General features: G+C 38.5%; 1 protein-coding gene across 4 annotated transcripts in view; it reads left to right on the plus strand.

The window, feature by feature from the left end:
* cobl (cordon-bleu WH2 repeat protein) overlaps positions 1-24,620 on the plus strand; it is a 67,499-nt gene that overhangs the window by 18,997 nt on the left and 23,882 nt on the right. For all 4 annotated transcript variants that reach the window (XM_057834761.1, XM_057834764.1, XM_057834763.1 and 1 more), the window contains 5 exons: positions 2,064-2,292; positions 3,295-3,339; positions 3,944-4,032; positions 4,188-4,256; positions 12,579-12,764. In XM_057834761.1, coding sequence (XP_057690744.1) covers positions 2,064-2,292; positions 3,295-3,339; positions 3,944-4,032; positions 4,188-4,256; positions 12,579-12,764 — 618 coding nt within the window. The remainder of the gene's footprint in view (positions 1-2,063; positions 2,293-3,294; positions 3,340-3,943; positions 4,033-4,187; positions 4,257-12,578; positions 12,765-24,620) is intronic.

Below are 24,620 nucleotides of genomic sequence, written 5' to 3' on the forward strand. Positions count from 1 at the left end.
TATAAAAGACACCTGTCCACAACTTCAGTCAGTCACACTCCAAACGCCACTATGGCCAAGACCAAAGATCTGTCGAAGGACACCAGAGACAAAATTGTAGACCTGCACCAGGCTGGGAAGACTGAATCTGCAATAAGTAAAACGCTTGGTGTAAAGAAATCAACTGTGGGAGCAATTATTAAATAATGGAAGACATACAAGACCACTGATAATCTCCCTCGATCTGGGGCTCCATGCAAGATCTCACCCTGTGACGTCAAAATGATAACAAGAACGGTGAGCAAAAATCCCAGAACCACACGGTGGGACCTAGTGAATGACGTACAGAGAGCTGGGACCACAGTAACAAAGGCTACTATCAGTAACAAAATGCGCCGCCTGGGACTCAAATGCCAGACTGCCAGACGTGTCCACCTGCTGAAAGGCCTGTCTGCGGTTCGCTAGAGAGCATTTGTATGATCCAGAAGAGGATTGGAAGAATGTGTTATGGTCAGATGAAACCAAAATAGAACTTTTTGGTAGAAACGCAGGTTCTCGTGTTTGGAGGAGAAAGAATACTGAATTGCATCTGACGAACACCATACCCACTGTGAAGCATGGGGGTGGAAACATCATGCTTTGGGGCTGTTTTTCTGCAAAGTAACCAGGACGACTGATCTGTGTAAAGGAAAGAATGAATGGGGCCATGTATCGAGAGATTTTGAGTGAAAATCTCCTTCCATCAGCAAGGGCATTGAAGATGAGACGTGGCTGGGTCTTTCAGCATGACAATGATCCCAAACACACAGCCAGGGCAACAAAGGAGTGGCTTTGTAAGAAGCATTTCAAGGTCCTGGAGTGGCCTAGCCAGTCTCCAGATCTCAACCCCATAGAAAATCTGTGGAGGGAGTTGAAAGTCCGTGTTGCCCAACGACAGCCCCAAAACATCACTGCTCTAGAGGAGATCTGCATGGAGAAATGGGCCAAAATACCAGCAACAGTGTGTGAAAAGCTTGTGAAGAGTTACAGAAAACGTTTGGCCTCCGTTATTGCCAACAAAGGGTACATAACAAAGTATTGAGATGAAGTTTTGGTATTGACCGAATACTTATTTCCCACTATGATTAGCAAATAAATTCTTTAAAAATCAAACAATGTGATTTTCTATTTTTTCCCCACATTCTCTCTCATGGTTGAGGTTTACCCATGTTGACAATTACAGGCCTCTCTTAATATTTTCGAGTGGGAGAACTTGCACAATTAGTGGTTGACTAAATACTTATTTGCCCCACTGTGTATATGTGCGTGTGTGTGTGTATATATATATATCGATGCTGCCGGGCAAAAAATAAAATATGTATCAAACCTCCATCTTCTGAACCCTTGTCCTCACAAGGGTCGCGACGGTCCTGGAGCCTCTCCCAGCTAATGGGCAGGAGGTAGGGCACACGCTGAGCTGGTTGCCAGCAAGTCACAGGGCACATAGAGACAAACAACCATTCACACAGACACTCACACCTACGGGCAATTTGGAGTGTCAATCAAGCCTACCATGCATATTTTTAGGACGTGGGAAGATGCCAGAGTTCCTGGGGGGATCCCACACAGGCACGAGGAGAACATGCAAACTCCACACAAGGAGGCCAGAGCAGGGATTGAACTGACAATCGCAAAACTGTGAGGCGGACGTGCTAACCACTCTTCCACAATGCTGCTGTGTCATACATTTTTGTTAGTTTTTCATTGTTTTTGAAAACTGGGTTCTGCTTCAGAAATTTTTTTTTCTAAATGTTGGAGCTGTATTTTTAGCTCTGCAGCATCGATATATATTTACATGTTGTCCCCCCAAAAAATGTATACACCCTTTAGCAGCTAACTGAATTGTTTGTGGGTTTTTTGTGGATTGAAGTCAGTAATGGCAGCCAGACTAGACTACTAGGCTACAACTACACTAAAATGTAGTTCATCCATCCTCATTAAAGATGTAGTTCATAATTATTTAGTGTGTATACATTTTTGGGACACTCGTTATGTTTCAGTGTATTTTTATTTTATTTTTTAAATCTTCCCCATCTCTGTATCAGAGAACAGTGCGTTTGATGGTGAACTATCACAGCAGCCAGAAGGCAGTGGTACGGGTCAACCCATTGATTCCACTCCAGGCCCTGATACCAGTCATCTGTGAAAAATGCGAGTTTGATCCTTCATGTGTCCAGCTCCTTAAGGATAGCGTCAGTCGCCAAAAGTTACCACTGGATAAATCTTTAACACAGCTGGGAATTAAGGAGCTGTATGTTCTCGATCGGAGTTTCGGTAAATATTGACATCCCAAATCTTTGTTTTTGAGCCATTTTTTTCGCATGAATATGAATGATGATAAAGACATCTGTTACAGTGGGGAAAACAAGTATTTGATACACTGCCAATTGGTTTTCCCATTGGCAGTGTATGAAATACTTGTTCTCCCCACTGTAGTTGGATCAGCACAAAAAATCTGTATCCAAATCTGGACAACAGTCAACAAAGCAAACACAATTTTAAATGATTCTACAAACTAATGTAAACAGTTGAAAAGTAATAAATCTGTCCTTTTGCAGTTTATGCTTTTTTTTTTTTTTTTCCTAGATAAAAATGGTGCCAAATACTAAAATGCATAGTAGACACCTCACCAAGTTAAACATGTTACATACAATTAGCCTGAAATCTGCTCTTGTTCTGCTGTAAAATGTACTCCAAAAGAGTAATTCATGATGACAGTTTAAGTTGCTACCAATAAATGGATAAGTAATGATTTGTTAAAAAGTAAATCCAGCTACCGTAATTTTCGGACTATTAAGTGGCTACATTTTTCCTCCATTTTTCCTCTGCAATTTATAGTCCAGTGTGGCTTATTCGTTGATTCATTTGGATTAAAAGTTACACTTTATTTGAAAGCGGTGTCATTAGAGTGGCATAATTATGACTTGACACAGTCATGACTGAATGACACTGAATGACCTCTGTCATGACTCTAAGCATTCATCAATGCTCATGACCGTGTTATGACAGTCTTGTGACACCACTGTCAAATAAAGGGTTACCAGTTAAAATATTTTGGTGTAAATATCCCATATTACAGTGGGGACAGTTGCGGTTTGTAGTCCAGTCCGGCTTATCGCTGATCAAATGCTGTGTCCTGCTTATAGTCAGGTGTGCCTTATAGTTCGAAAACTACAGTAATTAATGTTTTTATTCATCTGTTTTTCCTGGATAACTATTGATTTGCTAAAAGGAAAATACAGCTGATTAATGTTTTTATTCATCTGTTTTTCCTAGTTCTGCAGCCTAAAATGGGTTCAACTCCAGCTCTAAACTATTCAGGTAAATTAAATTGTTATTCCTTAACAGAATGTTATTTACATCCTTGCTTTTTTTTTTACTTTAGTATCAAACGGTGTTCACCAATATTTTTATAATCAAAGCACCTATTTGAATTATAAACAAATGACTGCTTCTGTTGTATGAATGGCATCAAGTGGATATTAGTTTAATTGAAACTGCCATATAATTTACCAGCATTTTTCACGTAGAAATTGATGCTTTTCCTCCTGTATCATGGTTGGTAATCACTGCTGTTAAGGATTATACCATTACCATCGGGGTTCAATTAAAAGTTGTTCTTAACATTTCCATTTTTTCCAATCGAAATGGTTACTGTTATTGTAACAGTATTTCACTTAGAAGAGTAGGTGTTCTTGGAAACAAATCGAAATATAAACCCGCTACGCCCTCTGCTGTTAAAATCATAGAATTGAATTCTAGTTGAGATAGAAAAACAGCATCTTTTTCTGATTGTTTTTGTTCTGATTAATACCTTTTCATTAAAGTGTTTCAAATATTTTTAAACTCTGTTCTACCTTGCTTGAGCGGTAACTTTGTCATTTAGTATTTAATGTTAATTGTTTTATTTATTTGTTTTTTCCAGAATCCATTAGCGCCAGCACTAACAGTTTGGACAGAGGGACTAAAAAAGGCCTTTTAGGTTTATTCCATTTCGGCAGGAAGAAATCGAGGGTGAGATTGAAATTATTAGTTCATAGTTTAACCCTGAACAGTGTTTGTTTCCATATGTTTTCTGTATTTGTTTTAAACCCTTTTTATCATACCTCTTGACAACGGAATGCATGGCCTGAAAGCACAATTTTGCATTTTTGCTTTTTCTTTTGCAGTCAGAGACCTCGTCTTTGGGCATGGAGGACTCTAATGATAAAATAATCCAAAATGAAGAACGATGTTCTGTAAGTGTTCCTAAAACATGCATAATGAGTTTTGTAAAAATTTGGGTATTAATGGTATTAAAAGTGCCTATGACAGCAAAAAGCATGTTTATTTCATATTTTGCGCTGTATTTTATGCTCTTGAATGATATGGACCGATTGGATGTGTGTGGAAGCGATCGATTTATATATTCAATTTTTTGAATCCTGCGCAATGAGTGATTCCTGGATTAAGGAGGAATGCGAATGTGACGTCACCCGGGTCAGCATCTCAAAATACAGCTTTGCTTTATAGCCTGCAGATGGACTGTGGATTCAGCTGATTTTGCGGATTTATTTTTCGCATCACACCAGCCAAATGCGCTGCAGGGTTTTGTTGCTGCACCAGGGAGAGGCGTGTGAGGCTTTTTGGGTTTCAAAAAGTTCCCGCTCACCGCGGAGATTGGCCAAAACAAGTCCGACAACTGTGAGACCATTGGACTTTGGAGGAAGTAAGTAAACATCGTGTTTTATTATGCCAAATATTGGGATCATGGCACACATTTTAATAAGGAGGTGGCGAGCATTTGTGGCTGACAATGCTCCTTGTCCACCGAGAGGGCCACTCGGCCAACGACCGGCGGCTTGTCGCACACCCCCTTCGGTCCTTTTCGCATGCCGCAGAGAGTGCGTATAGGCTACTATGCTCAGGTTGGGCTCGGGCAGCTATGCGCTGCTCCGACGTCTGCCGGTTTGTCCGGCGGTCATTCTCCAGCTGCTTCCCCGGCAATAATCCCTGCCTGCAGCAGGGGAACGACGAGCTGTAACTTGCTCGCCGCCAGGCGGGTTTGCCTATTGGTGAAGACAATCAACAAGCCCGCCCCCGTGTGATATGATCCGGGGTAGTTTTGTGTGATTTTTCGCTTCGAAAGGCGAGTATAAGACTTGGAAACGGCGCTTGGTTCGGGGTAGCATGTCGGCTAGCTGTGATGCCTCCTGGTTTGTTTACGCTTTCAGAAGCTGAGGCAGGGAAATGAACTAACTCCGGTGGCATGGAATATCGTTCGGGAGGTGCAAGAAGTCTGTTTTGACCATTATGGTGTAATTTTGGTATGTCGTCCTGAATAAATGCATTTTTAATATTTCATATTCCATTTAGCACAAGACTGTTTTTTGTCATGACCATACCATTTATTTTGCAAATAGGGAAAAATACTTAGATAAAAAGAATATCCTGTAAAAATATTGGCGTAGAGAGATCAAAACAATGACATTTTGCTGCTCTCTTCGTCACATTTACCTCGTTCTTAATAATTCCCCTTCAATGGGCTGAATTTTAAATTAGATGAAATCGTGACCCTTCCGACGTCATCCTCCAGCTGGGGACGCTAGAGCGCTATAATGATAGGCGAGCTAAATGCAAGATTAAGACTAATTTCTTGTCATCTGCGCTTTTTGAAATTATTATATATTGTCGAATCGTCTCAAAATATGATTCTGTAATGCTATTTAAGGTTTTTTATGCTGTCACAGGCACTTTAACATGATCTGTAATTGCTATTTTTTCCCACATTCAGGATCGTCAAAAATAACACATTTACAGAACATAGGATCGTGGTTGATAAACATTGTCCAATGTACTTTAGGTCCTAATTCGACTTGAGATAAAATGCACAAATTCTGGAGTTGAGTCTTCTCTAAAGAAATATCTGTACAATAGTGTTGAAATCCTTATTGGAGTCACTGGAGTGCATTTAAAAAATTTTAAAGTTTTTTTTTTTTTTTTTTTTTCGGTGGTGGTATTGCATGTATAACAGTCCTGTCCTGGGCGTTGCTGTCAATACTTCATTATTCTAATTAAGCTTTTCGGAAAACATACTGAATTAAAAGTTATTCAGGGTGTTGTCTTTTTATATTAAACAGTGGTCCAATTAACAATCTTTTAAAAGGGATGGAAAGGAAAGGCTGTTTCATTTACTGCATTACGCACAAGGTAACTCAATGTGCTTCACATGATTAAGAGTACGTATATCATTCAACTTTTTTTTCTAAACAGTGTAGCGTGGCATTAAAACATTCACAATTTGGTGTACTTTGTTGCACTTCTTTTTGCAGTTTATTCCACTTATGTGCAGAACATCAGATAGATTCTACTTCTCTGTTTGCTTTGAACTCAGAGCTACACTATATGACCCTGGTTTGCATCGCTCTGAGCCCTACTTATGTTCCATTAGCCTTTCTTGAATGTATTCAAGACCTGTCTTAAATCATTCCGTGATTTATTGAGCAGTAGCAGAACTTTAAAGAATTTTCTATAGCTGACTTGGCACCAGCGTCATGACTTTAGCACAGGGGTAATATGTTCAGATCTCTTTGTTGTCGATTGATCCCCAGCTATGCAAAGTTTTGAGTGAATCACGCCTGTCTAATCCTCTTTGGAGAGGTCCACTGAGAAGCAATTGCAATAGAATGGGAACTCTGGGGAGCATTGTAGTGTAGTGTCCTGTAGAGGGCAGGAAGTAACCACAAAGTATATCTTAGAAAGCACTCTATTCGTCCACTTTTTTGCAGCTGTACTACAACTCTGTTTGTCAGTGTCAAATGCCAGTCATCTCAAACTAACTTGAAAGGGGTATTTTAGTCGTGCGGTCCATTATAATGCAGTTGTAGCCTTCTTTTAGGAGACGGCTGTGCAGCGCAAATTTATGATTCACTGATGTGGTTAAAAATGCATTAGGAAGCTCTGCAAATGTTCTAGTCACATTAGTTTGATTGCAAAGCCATGAACCTCAGTTCAGCCATTGTCATCTGCTGCTCACCTCAGATCTGTTTGACGTTCAGTTATTCTGTATAGTTATATGAGCTGTCTGCTTCACTTTAAATGAATCAGGTGACCTACCAAGTTTAAAATTTCAGCTAAACTTCCATTGCCTTTTATCTCAAGCCCCATGAAGCCTTTGTATTTGTTATTGCCACTGTCTTCCAGTTTTAACGTTATTTTATTATGTCACTACTATATAAATTAATATTACCTACCATATTTTCATCTATAAATGACAGTAATTAAGCAAATTGATTATTTTTTTTGTCAGTAAAACAACGCACTGTGGAAATCTTATATATTTTATTTAGTATATTTATTTCACTAAAATCTGACTTATTTATCTTAATGCAGATGGGTGTGGGTGTCTCTCTAACCACACACACATTTTTGTGCACACACAAACAGGATCATTGGCAAGAAAGCATCATATTACTCGAGCTTGGCTACATCTGCACTAAAAGCCCAACGTCTTATATGAAATTGTTCATTAGGGGCCTAACCATGTAACCGTTTCTTTTTTGTTTTGTTTTTTTGCTTGTGTGTGTGGTCTTAAACTGTCATAGCCCTACAACTGAAAACATGTTAGCGCCTCTCTGAAAGAATTCTAATCATGTTCAAGACAAAGGTTTTACATAGTAAAATGTTGGAAAATCAAAAATACATGCCCCATCTGAATGTGCCTGCCGTTGCTCACGTCCAATTGTCCTTCTAAAGGGGCAGTGGCTAATACGGCTGTAGTTGCTTTAGGTCAGGGGTGTCCAAACTTTTTGCGAAGGGGGAGATTTGGTGTGGTAAACATGTGGGGGGCCGACCTTTGCTGATGTTCTTTATGCTGAACAATATATTTAAGCAAATTTTAGCGAGCCATTATGTGTGTCACATTTGCATTTAAAAAAAATTTTTTTTTAATTAATAATTTCAACAATCTCGCAACTCGCCTTTGTGGCTAAGCCTTCGACTCTCGGGCTCTTGGGAAACACTGCTGCTGTAACATTAAACTTCAAGTTGCTTCAATTTCTCGCTACGTATATTCCCTGTAATCCTGTCGTACATGTCAGCGTGTCATGTTTGGTAAAATCGCCATACATTGAACTCTTTAAAAACAGCAACTGTCTCTTTGCAAATGAGGCGGACACACTTATTTTAGTGAAGAAATAGTCCAATTTCCAGTGAAGAAATAGTCCAATTTCCACCTATCATTGAAGCGTCGGCCGTCACAGTCAACTTTCTTTTTTGTTGTTGTTGTTGATTGTCGCCATTTTAGAAAATTGGGAGTAAAAGGTCACATGGGGTAATGTTGCTTAGAGTAATGTTGCTTTTTAGTGGGTAAATGACCCACGGGGTAATGTTGCTTAGAGTAATGTTGCTTTTTAGTGGGTGAATGAGGAGCAGCATTTAGTGTGTAAGCTACCTCATATGCTGGTAGCAGTACTGCTGACCAATTTATTAAGTCTGTGTGCGGGCCAGATGTTATTGATTTTATGACAGAGGCTGGGGGCCTGATGAAATTTGACCACGGGCCGCATTTGGCCCCCGGGCCAGACTTGGGACATGTCTGCTTTAAGTTATACTGGAGCAGAGGTTGCGCTAGACTTTTTCGTTGTCTGTCATTTTGACTGACAGTGTCATAAAAATCCGGTCATAATCTATTTTTACCCGTCACTTAAATTTTTAAAATGATAACAATGACATATTCAATGGTATTTAGTTTTCATTCATTTTCAATTAATATTCTGTCCGAACAAGCTTAACAAGAGGCAAACAGACAGCGGAGTGCACCAATCAGCGAAGGGCAGACGTGCCGTTAGCAAAGCGACGAGGGCACGATGAGGGACTTGCGCGCGGAAGTAAACATACGAGGAGAATGGAGTTTATTCAACATGGCTAGCGCGAGACAGACTGTTGTCAATGTCTCGTGTCGATGTGTTTTAGCTCATTTAAAACTGAATTTACCGCCGATTGGAACATATTCTCGGCTCACCCGTTCGCCATCCGTGTTGATGTAGAGACGACTTTCGGCGCGCAAGAGTGACGTTGCTCGTGAAGAACACGTCACGCAAATAAACAAATCTGATTTGTCGATTGATTTTGTACCTACTCGAGAGGCTGTGTCCCAGACTTTTCTCTCAGTGTTTGAAAAATACAGGGAGAACAGTCTGGCCGTGCCAGGCAAACACTCCGTTGCCTTGACATTTTTCCGAGTAAGGCCAACGACATCATGCATCAAGAGAGACAATAGCAAATTAATATGCTCACAGGCCACCCTGTGGTCTGGGGTGTGAATTGCAACCTGTCAAAATGACGGATGGACTTCATTTTTTTCCGTCACCGTTTTAAAAAAAAACGGTCAACGACGGAAAATATTCGGTTAACGCGACCCCTGTACTGGAGTTAAATTTAGTTATACCCAAGGGCGTAGGTTTGGTCTCAATATTGGTAGGGACGATATAACAGCATAACTTGCATGTACACTTTTTGCTGGGGACGGGACATTAATAAGACCAAACAGATTGGGTGAACGGCGGTCAGGGCTACTTTGTCACCAATAAGAACTTAATTGATTGGCTAAATGATTAATGCAAAATAAATCTATTGACTTATACTAACTTTTTACACTGTAAATTTACTACAGTATGATGTCTTAATCTGATATTTTTTTCTTAAATCTAGTCAAATAATTTTCTTCATCTTGTTTTGAGCTTTAAAGGCTTTTTAACAGATTGTGTCAGATTCTTCCACCTTTTAGTAAATATTACCATTTGTTCTTATTAAATCCATACATCTAAAAGTGTCATTTTTCACCTAAATCAAAAAATGTTTTCATATCACGTTTTGAACAATTTCTATTTTTGAATTGAGAACATTTCATTAAATATACAGTTTTTGCTTAAAATAAGTCTGTTAAGCTTGTTTTCAGCTGGGTATTTTTCTAAAGAAATCTGAGTAAAATTTACTTGAAGCACTGGCAGATAATCTCACTTATTTCTAGTAGATTTATACTGAAAACAAGGGAATTTAAGTTTTTTTTCCCCCCGCAGTTTTAAGGAGGTGGGTTTTTGCAGTGTATATGTATTGGTTCAAGTGATGCACTGTTCGAGTCAAACCTTTCTTTTCAAAAACTACTAAAGAAAGTTTTTTTTAAACACAAATTATATTAACATACACAAGAAATACAAAGTTTTTAATCATCACTTAAGTATCCAGGAATGCAAAAAAATATTTGTCTTAATACTGCTCAAAATTGTCTAAATAAATTAAATACAACAAATTCAATTCAATTTTATTTGTATAACCCTAAATCACAACAAGGTTGTCTCAAAGGGCTTTGCAGAGGCAATACACGATCAGAAACAGCAATTGAAGCAACAAAGATGAATAAATAAAGTTCAAGTCCTGGGCATCCCCCATCCTTAGACCCTCCCAGTCGGCAAGGAAAAACTCAAAAAACTCCAGTCTTTGGGAGAAAATGAGAAACTTTGGGGAGTACCACAGTCAGGAGAGATCCACTCCCAGGACGGGATTGACAGGAAGCACCAGGACTGCTAATGGGAATTAGCAGGCGAAGTTACAGTCCGTAAAGATGCAGTGGAGTAAAGGGACAGGAAGAGGTCCATCTAGCCAGATGAGACAGGGGTCAACAAAAAGAAATTCTTAGTCGGGGAATAACAAAAATAAATAAAAATGGAGCCTTCCTTCAGGAAAAACAATACTGCTTTTATCCACAAGCACAGCCAAACTCAATAAAAAATGAAAGCTCCTTTGAGCTGCTTTAAGACCACATAAGTAAAATAAAAATGAAAACTGGGGAAAAAGGGGTAAACCTTGGTTCACTACATTTCTTACAGCTGAGCAGCGTCCACTACATTTCTCACAGTTTAATTAATGTTAACATAGTAGAAAACACAGGAGGACACTTCTTCCCAAGCAGCTTCCTACTGAGGTTAGCAAGTTCACACGGTTTAATGTAAAGATAATGCTAATTCTGATGCAGGTCGGACTTTAGCAAAATTAGTGGTGCGTTTCCCACCTTCACAACAATGACTTTTTACATTACTTACAGTGGCTGCTGGCAAAGAAAAACTTGTACCGTAATATCCCTCCTCTTTGAAGCGGGCAAAGGAGGCGGCATGTCGACATATAACATAATTCTGTACTGTGAGAGTGTGCGTGTCCAAGTCATCAGCCAATCAAACGTGCGTTTGAGGAAAAAACATGGGCTGGCACTTTCAAAAAGTGAAAAACGGAAATGGAAGACTGAGCACAATTAAAATAATTCACTTAATAATGGTAGGATCAATTCTATCGTTACAACATCTAACATATAACTGAACACATCATATAATGCAAATAAGGTTACTTAAAAGTTGTTGGGGACAATTTGAGCATCCTGAAAAGTTGGTAGTGTTTTGGCCCTACCGTCCGTATGCAAACCTACGCTCTAGGTTTATACCTCAGCATTTAGAGTTGCAATTCCTCCCAAATCCTTGGGTGTATTTCCCTCTTATGTTTTCATCTCTTGCTCCTGACACATTTCCGATTGTATACCAAAGAGTGATGAAGTAAAGAACAGGTGAAAAAGTCAGACAGAGTTCATATCACTTTGAACAGTGTGTTTATAGTGAGGTGGGAACATTCTTTTTTAGGGGCCCAAATGGAAGTTGCATCAAGGCTTCTCTTCTATTATTTATTTTTCTTCTATCAGACTCCATTTGACACACACCCCACCTCCAAGTTTTCATTCTCTCTGTCAATCAGACAGCACAGTGAACAATATGTATAATTTACCAGTACTGCTTTCTTGGACTTTGTTCTTATTCAAAAATTTAGGATGCATAGAGCGTGGCTCTGCATCGACGATCATTTTCCAATGAAACTTGTCAACGTGTAGATTGTCAACATAAATGAAAATGTTGACAATTTTTTTCTTCATAATTGTATCTTTGCGATATTTTAGCCAGATATCGCTCTTGTGAATATATCAATATTCTGATATCCCTTTTCTAGTGGTTTGATATATTCTAGAAATGTAGATTTTGTTTGTTTTTATAATTGTCTTTTTATTTCCATGTGGTTGATTGGTGCAGGTTGTAGTCTGATTGGAAGTCCTCTGCTGACTTAAAGTCAGACTCCAGCAATGTATGACGCAAAGCAGAATGGGTATTTAAAAAAATTAGGTGGACAGTCACTGAAATAACATTTCACTAAAAATGTCCTTAGTGTATGAAACACAAGCATTACTTTATTTTTGTGAGCCATCAGAATTATTTATCAGAAGACAACATTTTTTGTGAGCCATCAGAATTATTTATCAGAAGACAAACTAATAAAACTGGCCCGTTGCCCGACCTGCCACAAAACAATTTCTGTAAGTTTCAATTATGTGTATGCAAAAAAAATTGTCCTATGTGTTTTGATAGCTACGTCGGCTTTGTTACCAGAGTTCATAAAGGCAACTCCAGCATACTGCTAAATCTTCTTAGCTAGTGTTCATGTGAATTGTTGTGATACATATTTGACTTTATACCCCTTTACATCTCTAGGCACTTTCTGCAATCTCAGCTGTTCCTAACAGAGAGGATCAACTTAGTACAACGGGGACGTCTCGTTCAGTCATGAATGTTTACAGGACATCGCCAAAGTATGAAATCAAGAAGAGAAGGGCTCCAGCACCACCTCCAGCGCCCTCGATCATCTCAATGGAACACAATAATTTGGAAGAGTATCAGGTGAGTACACTGGGGTATAGAAACATTCTAATTAAAAAAATTAGACACATTACTAAAAGGAAAATGTACTGCAAATTGGATGTTAATGGAACAATTTTATGTTGTAGCACTCACTGTAAAGCCATGCCTTTTTGTTTGGAAAAAAATATAATAATTATATAATTTTAGTAATTTAAAATAATTAATATTCCCAACCTGTGTAAAGTAGTGTATCAAGGAAAGAGTGTCAAAAGAGTATCTTAAACGACGCATTATCAATTTCACCCTACACATTTGCACTGCCTGAAACACTTAAGCTTGGTTCACACCACAGGCCTTAATGCACAATTCCGTTTTTTTGTCTTATCTGCTTTTTTTTGGCATGCATGTTCAGACTACCTTTGTCCACTGAGCCCATTCAAGTATTGCGCATGCGCACTAACTCGCAGTCGGACACATGTTGCGCAAACTGACCCGCATGCGCAGAATCATCAAAACAAATGACTACACATGCTGGCTGTACGTCTTTCCACGGTGATTATATTTTGATTTCCAAAAAGGACAAATAACAGACATTAATAATCCATGTTTAGTCTCAAAGTTTATATGGATTGATAGAAGGCAGGCACGCGCTGTGCGTGCATGGCGAACACACAAGCCTTGTGTGTGCGTCAGTTTGACCCGACTCGGCCATTTAAACAATACTGAAATATTGCTCCTTTGGCACACAGAAAGAAAACCAACCATTACCAGGCTTATCCTTTTCTTAGTTTTATGTTTTTTATTTTTATTTTTATGACTGTGGTCAAGCCCACCTACTGTGTAAAAGCCCAGTTCAAGCTAGGCGCTAGGGCTGGGCGATATGGCCGTAAGTACATATCACGATAAATTGAGCAGATTTACCTCGATAACGATAAATGACGATAAATTCACCAAAGCTGAGTGTTATATAATTTGAAAATCTGAATCAATGCATGACATACAAATGAACAGTTTCTCGTTGATTTATTTACCATCTTTCAATTGAACATATTTAACAATTGTACATAGTCTAAACATAAAGTATATAAAGATTTCTTGTGAACAGTATGAACATTTATAACAGCTTGTATGACTTGAACAATGTACAACATTATAAAAATCAATACGACGACTTTGCAAACATGTCATTGTAACACAAATGCCTTACACTTGAAAGTACACTTCAAACCACTTATTGTTAATGGCTGCTGTGACATACTCAACACAGGTGTCTACTTCAAGGTTTTTTTTTTTTTTTTTACCAGAGCATTTTTTTAATACATGCACCCCCCCACACAGACACACATTAAAGCTATATTGCTCTTGTGCCAATGAAACATTTAAGATTTTATTGATGGCAGTAATGACACAGAATTAAGCAAGCACATACAGAAAAATAGCTGTGGCCATTAAACGGTCTCTGTTGGATTATAATTTATGATCAGTGCTTTACCATCATAAAAGATATCAAAGAAATCACACACACACACAGAGGTACAAAATAACGCGACATACTAATTGCTAGATGCAGTCCGTGCACAGTTCCGCCATTTCAACAAAGTTAGAGCCGCTATTAGACTCATCACGTTCATTTGTAGCCGCTGTTAGCCGCTAGCGTTAGCCTGTGGCCTGGCTATCAGTAGAAAGCACTGAAAGAACACGTTCCTGAAATCATGAGAACCAGGGAGGAAAGCGGGTGAAAGCCTGTCTGGAGGCCGCCAAGCGTCTACTTAATGTCGGGTGAAAGTTTGGCGAAGCTCCCTTAAGCCCGACTCCATCACGCTTGCTTGTAGCGTTAGCCGCTAGCGTTAGCCTACTGGGCATCTGTTTGTGTGAGTTCCTGATAACCACGTGACTTCATACGTAAGTGGATGAAAAGACTATATTTTCTTGCTTTATTAAATTACCGAATTTACCGACATGGTCAAAATTAGGTCGGTCATCGTGAAGAATTTCGGTAACGGTAAATTTTCGGTACACCGCCCGGCTCTACTAGGCGCTAACACTAATACATCGCTGCCGTCCTGCCTGGCGCTCTCGCTCTTTGCTGACGTCATTGCTGCATGAATTCCGATTTCGGAGACTTGACAGTTCAGACCGCCGCCACATTCTGGAAAAATGTAGCCCAGATCGGATTTAAACCACAAACAAAAGTGACCCAGCTCGGATTTGGAATGGTCCACTTCTATTTGACTTGCCACGTTCAGACCCTCAAGTCAGTGCCTCACTTGAGTGGGAGTAATGAAAAAATCATATTCGTGCATGACCACCTGCTGTCTAAACCTAGCTTTAGACCTACCAGGAATGATCAAATTGCATCATCTCTTATAATTTGAATTCCAGAATTATTCTTTTACGTACTTCAAACAAGCTTTTATTTGGATGTTCTGCTTGACTGCAGCTTAAGACAGAGTAGTCTGTGTCATCATACAAAAATCATTTCCCTACTGTCTCATTATTTATGGTTGTATTTGATAGACTGGGAAATGTTAAGGTCCTCATTGCCTTCCACAATAAACTATTTCTTATTTACATTAAGATGATTTTTATTTACATTAAGATGAATTAATAAATGTATTTGAAGTGGGGGATCTTGCAATCTGCCTTTTGTAATTTACTGGCTTAATATTTAAAACAAAAACGGATTATTGAAAGTATAAACAGCCAGGTTTACAGGTAAAAAATAGTGACAATGAATAAACATCGTTTACTGTTATTGATGTGTAAAAATCTTAAAGTAGTGCTTGTAAATTCAGATGATTTGAACAAAGGTCCAAGTAACATCCTCGCTGACATTTCGCAGAGCTTCTATTTGTGGTTGCTGCCATTGAACTACGTATCTTGGCTTTGCTCATTTGTCATTGTCAAACGATTTGAAATGAATTCCCCTTTATATACACAGACATAAAGAATGTGTATTATCTTGTCAGATTTAGAGTGATGGACACACCATCTTTTAAAATAGTGAGACATAACTAGAAGTCTGAAGGTCAGCCTCAGAGAATAATTTAGGAAACTCAGGACTTGTTGACTGGCTTAATAATAGATATATCTGTCTTTGCTCTAATACCTTGTCTGAACTGTTACCCCGTCTGACACTGTCTCATGGATATTCATAGCTGTCCATGCATGGCAAGGGCTTGCTGAATTACAAATGCCTCATGTTTTCTTTCTTTTTTTTTCTGAACAGAATGATTGCATGAGAATTACACCAAATTGAATTGTTTTTGAACACTAAGTCCAGAAAAACAAAACCAGAAGTGATAGGCTTTCTGATACTCTTGTTTGTGAAATGGAGCTTTGTCTTCATCGCCTGTTTTGATGAAGTTTGAATCTTTCTGCTTTACAGTATAACTATAATAGTAATTGCATCTTGGGTAAATGTTCAGTAATTCTTCTCCTGTCTGTTGTTTTATGGGGAAATGGAAATAACTGAATAACTAAGAGAACATTGAAGAACAAGAACACATACAGAAGGAAGTATATGATACGGTAATGTCTTACAAGGGTTCTAATGCAGGTCCACTTTGTGTAACGTACAGTATAAACCTTTTTAGTTCTTGAGTGGTATATCATTAACAATCTGGTTGTGCGCTAGGTGCCACACCCTAGAGAAGAACTTGACAGGATAAAATATTCACGGTAAAATACATGAGATTGTTATTTTAATGGAAATCGAAATGACTTCCAGCCATCAATTCTCTGTACCGCTTCTCCACACTTGAGGAGTGGTTGAGTTCGAGATCACAGCATCTGACTTTAGGCGAGAGGCAGGGTACACCTTGGACTAGTTGCTAGCTGCTAATTGTAGCTAATTTCTAGGCTACTTGGGTTATACAAAATACAGTAACAGCGTCCTTCATATATAAAAACAATGGCATATTGAAAGTTACATTTTAACATGTTGACTTTTATACAAGTATAAAGTGTAAGTTTTATATATTTTCGAACACAAGTACTCAAGTCAACTTTCGTAACACTGCCTAAGATTTAGGATGAAGTGAAAAAGGGATAGTTAAAAAATAAATGAATAAAAAACATCTTTAAAATACTTGAGACATACTGTAGCAGCAGGATGACAAAAGGTAGGTCACAATTAGAGATCTCCGGATTGATCGGCTCCGATCACGTCATTTTCAAAGTATCGGAATCGGCAAAAAAATATCGGCCATGCCTTTTTTTAATATATATTTTTTTTATTAAATCGTTTTCTAATTGTATATAACGTTACAGACATAATATCTTACACTCATCCACAGTCTTTAGTTTAAACTTAAGGTAGGGTTATCAAATTTATCCTGATTACGGCGGTAATTAATTTTTTAAAAAATGTATCACGTTAAAATATTTAACGCAATTAATGCATGTGCTGCAGGACCCACTCACGCATTGTCGCGCTCAATCTGTAGTGGCGACGTTTTACCTATATAGAGAGGTTAAAGGCAGTATAAAATGAGTAGCGTGAAATTTGGCAGCCTTTGTAGCCTTTTAATTGGCTAAAGCCTTACAATCCCTCTCCCTATGATTAGAAATATCATGGGAAGGAATGTGGGGAAGCAAGGTAGCAACTGATCTCTTTCTTAACACTTTTAAGTTATTTCCCAACGCAAAGATATATCAATTAGTAGCACTATGCACAGTCATGGTTCCACTTCCCATCATGCATTTGGGCATGCCTAGAGTATCATTTACTGAAAGCTCAACAAATACACTAGATGGCAATATTTAGTCACAATATACAAAGTCACAAGTCTTTCTATCCGTGGATCCCTCTCACAGAAAGAATGTTAATAATGTAAATGCCATCTTGAGGATTTATTGTCATAATAAACAAATACAGTACTTATGTACTGTATGTTGAATGTATATATTAGTCCGAGTTTTATTCATTTTTTTCTTAATGCATTGCCAAAATGTATATGATCGGGAAAAATTATTGGGAATGATTGGAATTGAATCTGGAGCAAAAAAAAGCAGTCGGATCGGGAAATATCAGGATCGGCAGATACTCAAACTAAAACAATCGGGATCGGATCGGGAGCAAAAAAACATGATCGAAACAACCCTAGTCACAATGACTGTCGATCCTTGAACAACATACAGTGGTAAAACCACTGTGCTATCTCTCATCAGGCTACATAACTAACAAATCACAAATTGAATACGTGTTTTTGCTCTCACGGCACAAATTGAATACATGTTTTTGCTCTATGCTTGGGAAGACTGAAGCATGCAATTTAGTTTTTCACATTTTTATTTAACTGTTTCTATGTTATTGTTGTTGAAGTCAAAGCATTTTTAGTCATAGGTTGTTAGTATTAAATACTCAAGAATAAGAGGGTAATTGTGTTGCCACTTTTGCAGTACTCTTAAAAGTTTAGTTTGTGTACTTCCCCATAGCTTGTGAACATACTGTTACTTTTCTGGACCCAATTTATGTTTTTTTTTTTTTTTTTTTTTCCGTGATTTTTTTTTTTCAATACCTTCCACCTTTTCTTCCTCTTCATAATGTAACGTGTAATATGGTATTTTAAGTACAGTAAAGAGCATGATGCATTTGGAGTACTTTGTCTGCTACACATTTGTTTTTCTGCTTGCTGCTTTCTTACTTGTGTCTGCCTGGCTGCTTGTTTGATTGAGGTGGCTGTCTTGTATCTTTGTGGAGAAATAAATCTTGCGCAGCAAAGGGAGTCTTGTTTTTCACCACTATCAATCAGTCCAATAATTGTCTTGAAAAGCATTCATCTTTAATTTTTATTAATGTCATCTCTGGCTCAATCCCCAGATGTATATTATTCCTTCTTTCACAATAAATGTCCGGTTATTGTTTATTGGTTCAAAAGTATTTTATTTTTTATTTTTTTTTCACACCATGATTAGTTCACTTATTTTTGGTTAAAAGGTTTTCTTGATATACATTTCTCTGCAATGTACCTAGCACAACACTTGTTGACTAGTAATGCAGGTTTATTTTGTCAATTTAGTTTGTATCATATAGTGTTGCACCGATACCATTTTTTGGGCCCGATACCGATAGATACCTGGCTGTGCAGTATCGGCCGATACCGATACCATTCCGATACCACTGTTTGCAAAATAAAAAAAAATATATATATATATGTATAAGGGATGCAACGATACAGTTAAGTCACGGTTCGGTACGATTTTCGATACAATTCAATACATTTAATGCTCTGAAACAGAAAATACAACTCTTATTATTATTATTATTATTTTTTTTTTTTTTTGCTAACAATCAAAAATAACAGTGCCATCATTTTAGTAAGCATTTTAGTGCATAATATTTATGTGCCCACTTCTTACTGATGTGAAGAAATTTTGTATATAAGTGCTGAGAACAATCTTAACTGTTTGTAAAGTGGGGCACACTGTTGATTGCTGCAGCTCTCTTAGCAGCTTTATTTACCATATAAGCAAAACATCCTATTTGTGGTCTGAGTCCATCTGTAACATGTGCTGAATTAACAGTATTTGCAGCATTATCTATCGTCACTGGTATGGATTGATTTGGCCTGCTTAACTTCCATTCAGTCACGGCGGTTTCTAATTCATCAATGGACAATATGGCGTCGCTCTGGGCTCACGCAGCTAATGGCATGGGATCTAATGTAGCACATCTAGGTTGCTATTTGATGATATCTAGTGTGTGTGCGTGAGAGTTAGCATGGGATCTAACATAGGACATCTAGGTTGCTATCTGATGATATCTCGTGTTCGCGCTGCGCCGCTTGAGTGTTTTCTGGCCACACTTCTGCTCATTACTGCACAACACCGGCATATGAGAATCGACTTTCATAAACAAGACGAGTTTGAAGTAGGCGCTCTTAATTTGCCACTCATTGTTCATCATGAAACCATGAGTTTGCTTAGTCTCTCACAGTCTTAACCTTTCTGATCCCATCGGCGCTCCAACAGCGGGCGTTAGCTTACGCATGCTAATCGTTTGTGAATGTCATGTTAGAAAAGCCGCGCAACATCGCGGATATGCGTTGTAGTGAACATCCTGAATATTGAAGACTTAAATATTTTCGTGTGGTAATTTCGAGTCAAAATCATACAGACGTCATGCATCGGGATTTGGGAAGTTAGCTCACGTGGGGAGGTCAGTTCATTTGCGCTCAAGTGACGCCAGTTGATGGTATCGGCGCCCTAAATGTTGGTACTCGTCCATACCGATACCACCAATTCGGGCCGGATCGGCACCCCCTGTCGATACTGGTATCGGTATCGGTACAACTTTAGTATCATATTACGTTAAATATTTAATTTCTGGTGGATAGAATAATCAGTACACCCTCCTCACATGAACCTTCCTGTGCATATAAGGGTGGCCTTACACTACAAGATAATCTGACATTGAAATCTGATATAAATCATGGGTACCACTCACTACAATACTCTATCCAGATTGAGTCAGGCAAAAACCTAACGACCATTTATTATTGAATGTATATAAAGGTCAAAGGCGGTCAGGTGGATGGCAATGGGGTGGAAGAGAGACTATTTCTTCATTACACGTCCATTCTCTTCCACACTCATGTCAAGATCTCGGCCGTATCCTGGGGTAGCAGGGGTCTTTTTTTTTTTGTAGTAGTAGTAGTAGTTGACAGATACCGGTTTAATGGATGATTTAGGTAAAAAAACAACTTTGTAGCTGTTTTTTTGGGTCAGTATGCTGTGTGAGGACCCTTGACCTACAGTATGTACTGCATCTATTGATGTTGGACAGCACTTTTTGCTCCAGTATGCATTGAGTCTTGAGATGTCATTGTACTCTTCAAAGATTACAAACATTTGACAAAGCAGCTTCAGAATATAATTAAGGTCCATCCGTTTTTTTCTTTGTGTGCTTTCGTTTCACATCTGTAAACATAAAACTAGGTAATGTAGTGTACAGATGTATAGGTTTCCACTGTAAGCCTCTGTCATATAGGCTCATACTCCATTTCACATTCCATATTAGTGCCGTCATGTTGCCCTGGTACAAAGCCCCTCACCCATCAAGAGTGCCTCAAAACAAGTGATGAATGGTCACGCCACCAGGTTGAAGCCACCATGGGTGGTCCTATCTGATCAACATGCTCTAACATGGGGCCCTTTGCCTCTTAAACCATGGAGTGGAAAATTTAATAGACACGCCAAACTGTCCTGTCAAGACCCTCTAATCGGTTTTGCATAAAGGCGCATTCCCTTTTATAACCTACCCGTGTTCTCACATGTGTTGTTTTTGAGTTACTGTTCATTGAAGATCACATAATGTTCAGAAAGCAAAACACAACAATTCTCAAATGTGTTGTTTCTGAGTTACTTTTCATTGAAGATCATATAATGTTCAAAAAGCAAAACACAACAGTTTAGCATAAACTTCTTTAAGAGGTGTTGCTGCACTTTCAAAGTTGTGACCTTGAATCTAATGAAATGCAGCCAGTCAATGTCACTCACAAGTTTAAAAAAGTTGCGTCCGTAAGGCAACAAGAGCAGCATTGGCTTAATTTTGCCATCTTATATTACACTCTGCAGGGAACATTCACTAACATGCTTCCACACATGCATGTGCTTGCACCACATACACACATTTGTCTTCATTGGAAAGTCAGTCATCCATTTCAGCTTCAACTTTGGCCCACATCCACTGGTATGTGACAGTATTCATGTATGTATGAATACAAGTGAGGCAGAGAAGTGGGGGACCATCAAGGGAGAAAGACAACCAGTTGGGGGGCATTTAGATTTACATAGCATGCCATGCAGTGAGTTCAGTGAGTTCACGGGTAAACTTAGTCTTGCTGGCAAAAACCCAGTTTGGATTGACCTACTGCATGATGAAACACTACATGCAGCTCCAGGCATGTTGTCAGTGTTTTGTATTGAAGAGCTGAATTCAGCAGTAATTGGGCTTTTTAGAGAAAGGCTTTATACACTGTTGAAACTTGCCCATAGTCCTTCACATTGATTCATAGATAATTGACTTCATGAAGACCAACCTGTCCGTCGACCTGTTCATTCTCCTTTGTCCCCCCCATAGATTAAAAGAAAGTACAAACAGCATCTTGTAATAGAGGAGCATGTGTTAAATTGATTTATATAGACACATTTCTTGAGCGAAACATGGGCGGCGCCATCTTTGACATTTTCTGCTATGAACTTTCGGTTTAAACGGGAACACCACGAAGTGCAGTTGAAGTAGACAGACTTCCGGGTTAGACAGAACATCATGAAGTACGGTTGAAGTAGACAAAGTTTTAAAGTTTTAAACTGCAAAATCAAAGCAGAAGAACCAACGGAATTTCCAAAAATGAATTCAGCACAACGTAGATGAGGCCTGAAAGTGCCTATGTATGTATGTATGTGAATATGTACAGTGGGGAGAACAAGTATTTGATACACTGCCAATGGGAAAACCCATTGGCAGTGTATCAAATACTTGTTCTCCCCACTGTATATATTGGTATATATGTATACGTATACATATACAGTATACATGTATTAGAAAATTTAACGTAGGTGGAGCATAACTGGAGCCTTCACTCATCAGTCATCTACAACTTTAGGCAGCATTTGTGAAAAATAGAATGCACATAGTCTCAACATATGTCCATCAACATACAGTAAGTCGTTGTGAGGCACATCAAAATGTCTTCTCTTGCCTAACATGTAAACAAAAAACTTGTAACACTCGCATTCATGCATTTAGGGTAAGAAGCCCGTGTATGATTTGTAGTAGATGAGTTTTTTCCATTTCTTTATCGTTGTTTAATATAGTTCAGCAAAGCTAATGATGTCTCAGCTGTGACACACAACACAGAATTGGTGTCAAATTGAACATAACTGTACAATCCTACACAGACATTACATACAGTATACTGATTAGCATCAGTTGCGAGCATAGCTTAGTAGTTAGCATGTGTTGCAGCCATAGCTGTAGTTGTAGTAAATAATATTAAACTTAATCACAATGACAATCATCATCATTTCTTGGTTCCACATCTGCCTTCATGAACACAAAATTCCCGTGTTCATGTATTAGGACACATTCAATTTTGTTGCTGTGCCTTGGAGGTTTTTAGTTTCCTGATTGTGTTTCTTTCCAAAGCCATTAAATCAATACAATACAAGATTTTTTTGACTGCTGTGACTTTTTGCCATTTCTTCATGTTGTCTTCCCATGTCGTAATGATGGCAGATGGATGCGGTATTTCCAAATTGTCTTTTATGAGGGATTTTGATGAGTGATGCAACTCTAGTTTCATTGTTGTTTTGGTTAGAGAACGTGTAAAACGGAAGTCTCGAGCAGGAATGCGGAAGTAACTCGGAAACGTGTCGGTATTTACCTTTTTACTGTAATTTCTATTGGAGACAAATGGCAAAGAAGTGTTTAAATACTTATATTTTGTTGGCACTTGTTCACAAATTATTTTTGAACCAGTTGACAACCCATCCGTTACTGGCTTGTAAATTCAATCTCAAAGGTGATCAATGGTTCAACGTTAAAACATGCCATTTAGCAGGGGTGCATTACATATTAGCCGTGCCTTGAACAATAAAAGTGATGTCATCATAATGGAATGAGTGATAGTGATGTAAAAAAGTACTTCATTGAATTAATTCTATTACTGATGACATGCATTATAATGTTTGCTGTTGAGACACGTAAGAGAAGTGTTGGCATTGTGAATTGAGTACTCAGATGCTTGCCAAAAGTCCACTTGGATTTAATTACTTGAAAGTTCATTCTTGACGGTGTCATTTTGCAGGCTGATTTACTATACAGACACATACACACACAAATAACTTTCGCAATTTGCACTTTGAAGTTTGAATGCCGTAAAAGAAAATGTTTTCATCATGATTTTCTTGTGAGCCATTAGAACTCTATACTTGGTAGCCCTGAACTGCATATTCTACACACACGGTCATACATTTTGAGACTTTTCACCGTACAGTTGAACGAGACCCTCAAAACCTTTGGCTAAGGGTGTACTGTTGTGAGCTATTGGTTAGAAAAAAACACAAAAAAACAAAACTCTCATTCCAATAATTAACAATTTGACCGCCCATCCCCCTGCCCCAAATTAGTTTTTTTTTCTCTGAAATTTTTCAATAGAGAAAACAATAAAAATGACCTATCTGTACCCACTGAAGTTATATAAACATTTGTCTGAGAACTTTCATTTGGGTTCGATTCAGTGCCATGATAGTTATCTCTGAAAGTGATAAACAATGATTATCACTGACGCTAGTACTTTAAGTAAGTTGCTACTTCCTATTGAACTTGATTTTGTTTTTGGGAATGGAAGAATACCGATTAGCATGAACTGATCGACCTCTGCCTACAGTACACTTGTATGACTATCAATTAAATATCCATCCACTGGCTTCAGCTTTTCTCAGGTTGGGTCAGATTGGTTGCAGCTTTATCAATGAAACCCAGATTCCTATCTCCCCAGCCACTTCATCTAGCTCTTGGGAGATCCTGAGTTGTTCCTCATCCAGCTGGGAGATGTGGTTTCTCCAGCATGTTCTGGGTCATCCCTGGGGCCTCCTGAGTGGAATGTACTCTGAACAGCCGCCTCATCTAGCATCTCACAACCCTGAGGCCCTCCCAGTAACCAAGTCACTCATGCAATTACTAGGGGAATCAGACACCCTGTAGCGGGAACTCATTTCACCCTCTTGTACGATCTGTAATCTTGACCCACAGCTCATTATTATGAAATGAGGGAAGGAGGGTTCATCAACCAGTAAAATGCTTGCTGATTTCACCACCATAACAGACCAAGAGTCTACAGCGCTCACATGCACCAGTTTTCTATTGATCTTACTCTCCATTATTCT

The sequence above is a fragment of the Corythoichthys intestinalis genome, chromosome 4, assembly GCF_030265065.1.
Source record: "Corythoichthys intestinalis isolate RoL2023-P3 chromosome 4, ASM3026506v1, whole genome shotgun sequence".
NCBI classification, from domain to species: domain Eukaryota; kingdom Metazoa; phylum Chordata; class Actinopteri; order Syngnathiformes; family Syngnathidae; genus Corythoichthys; species Corythoichthys intestinalis.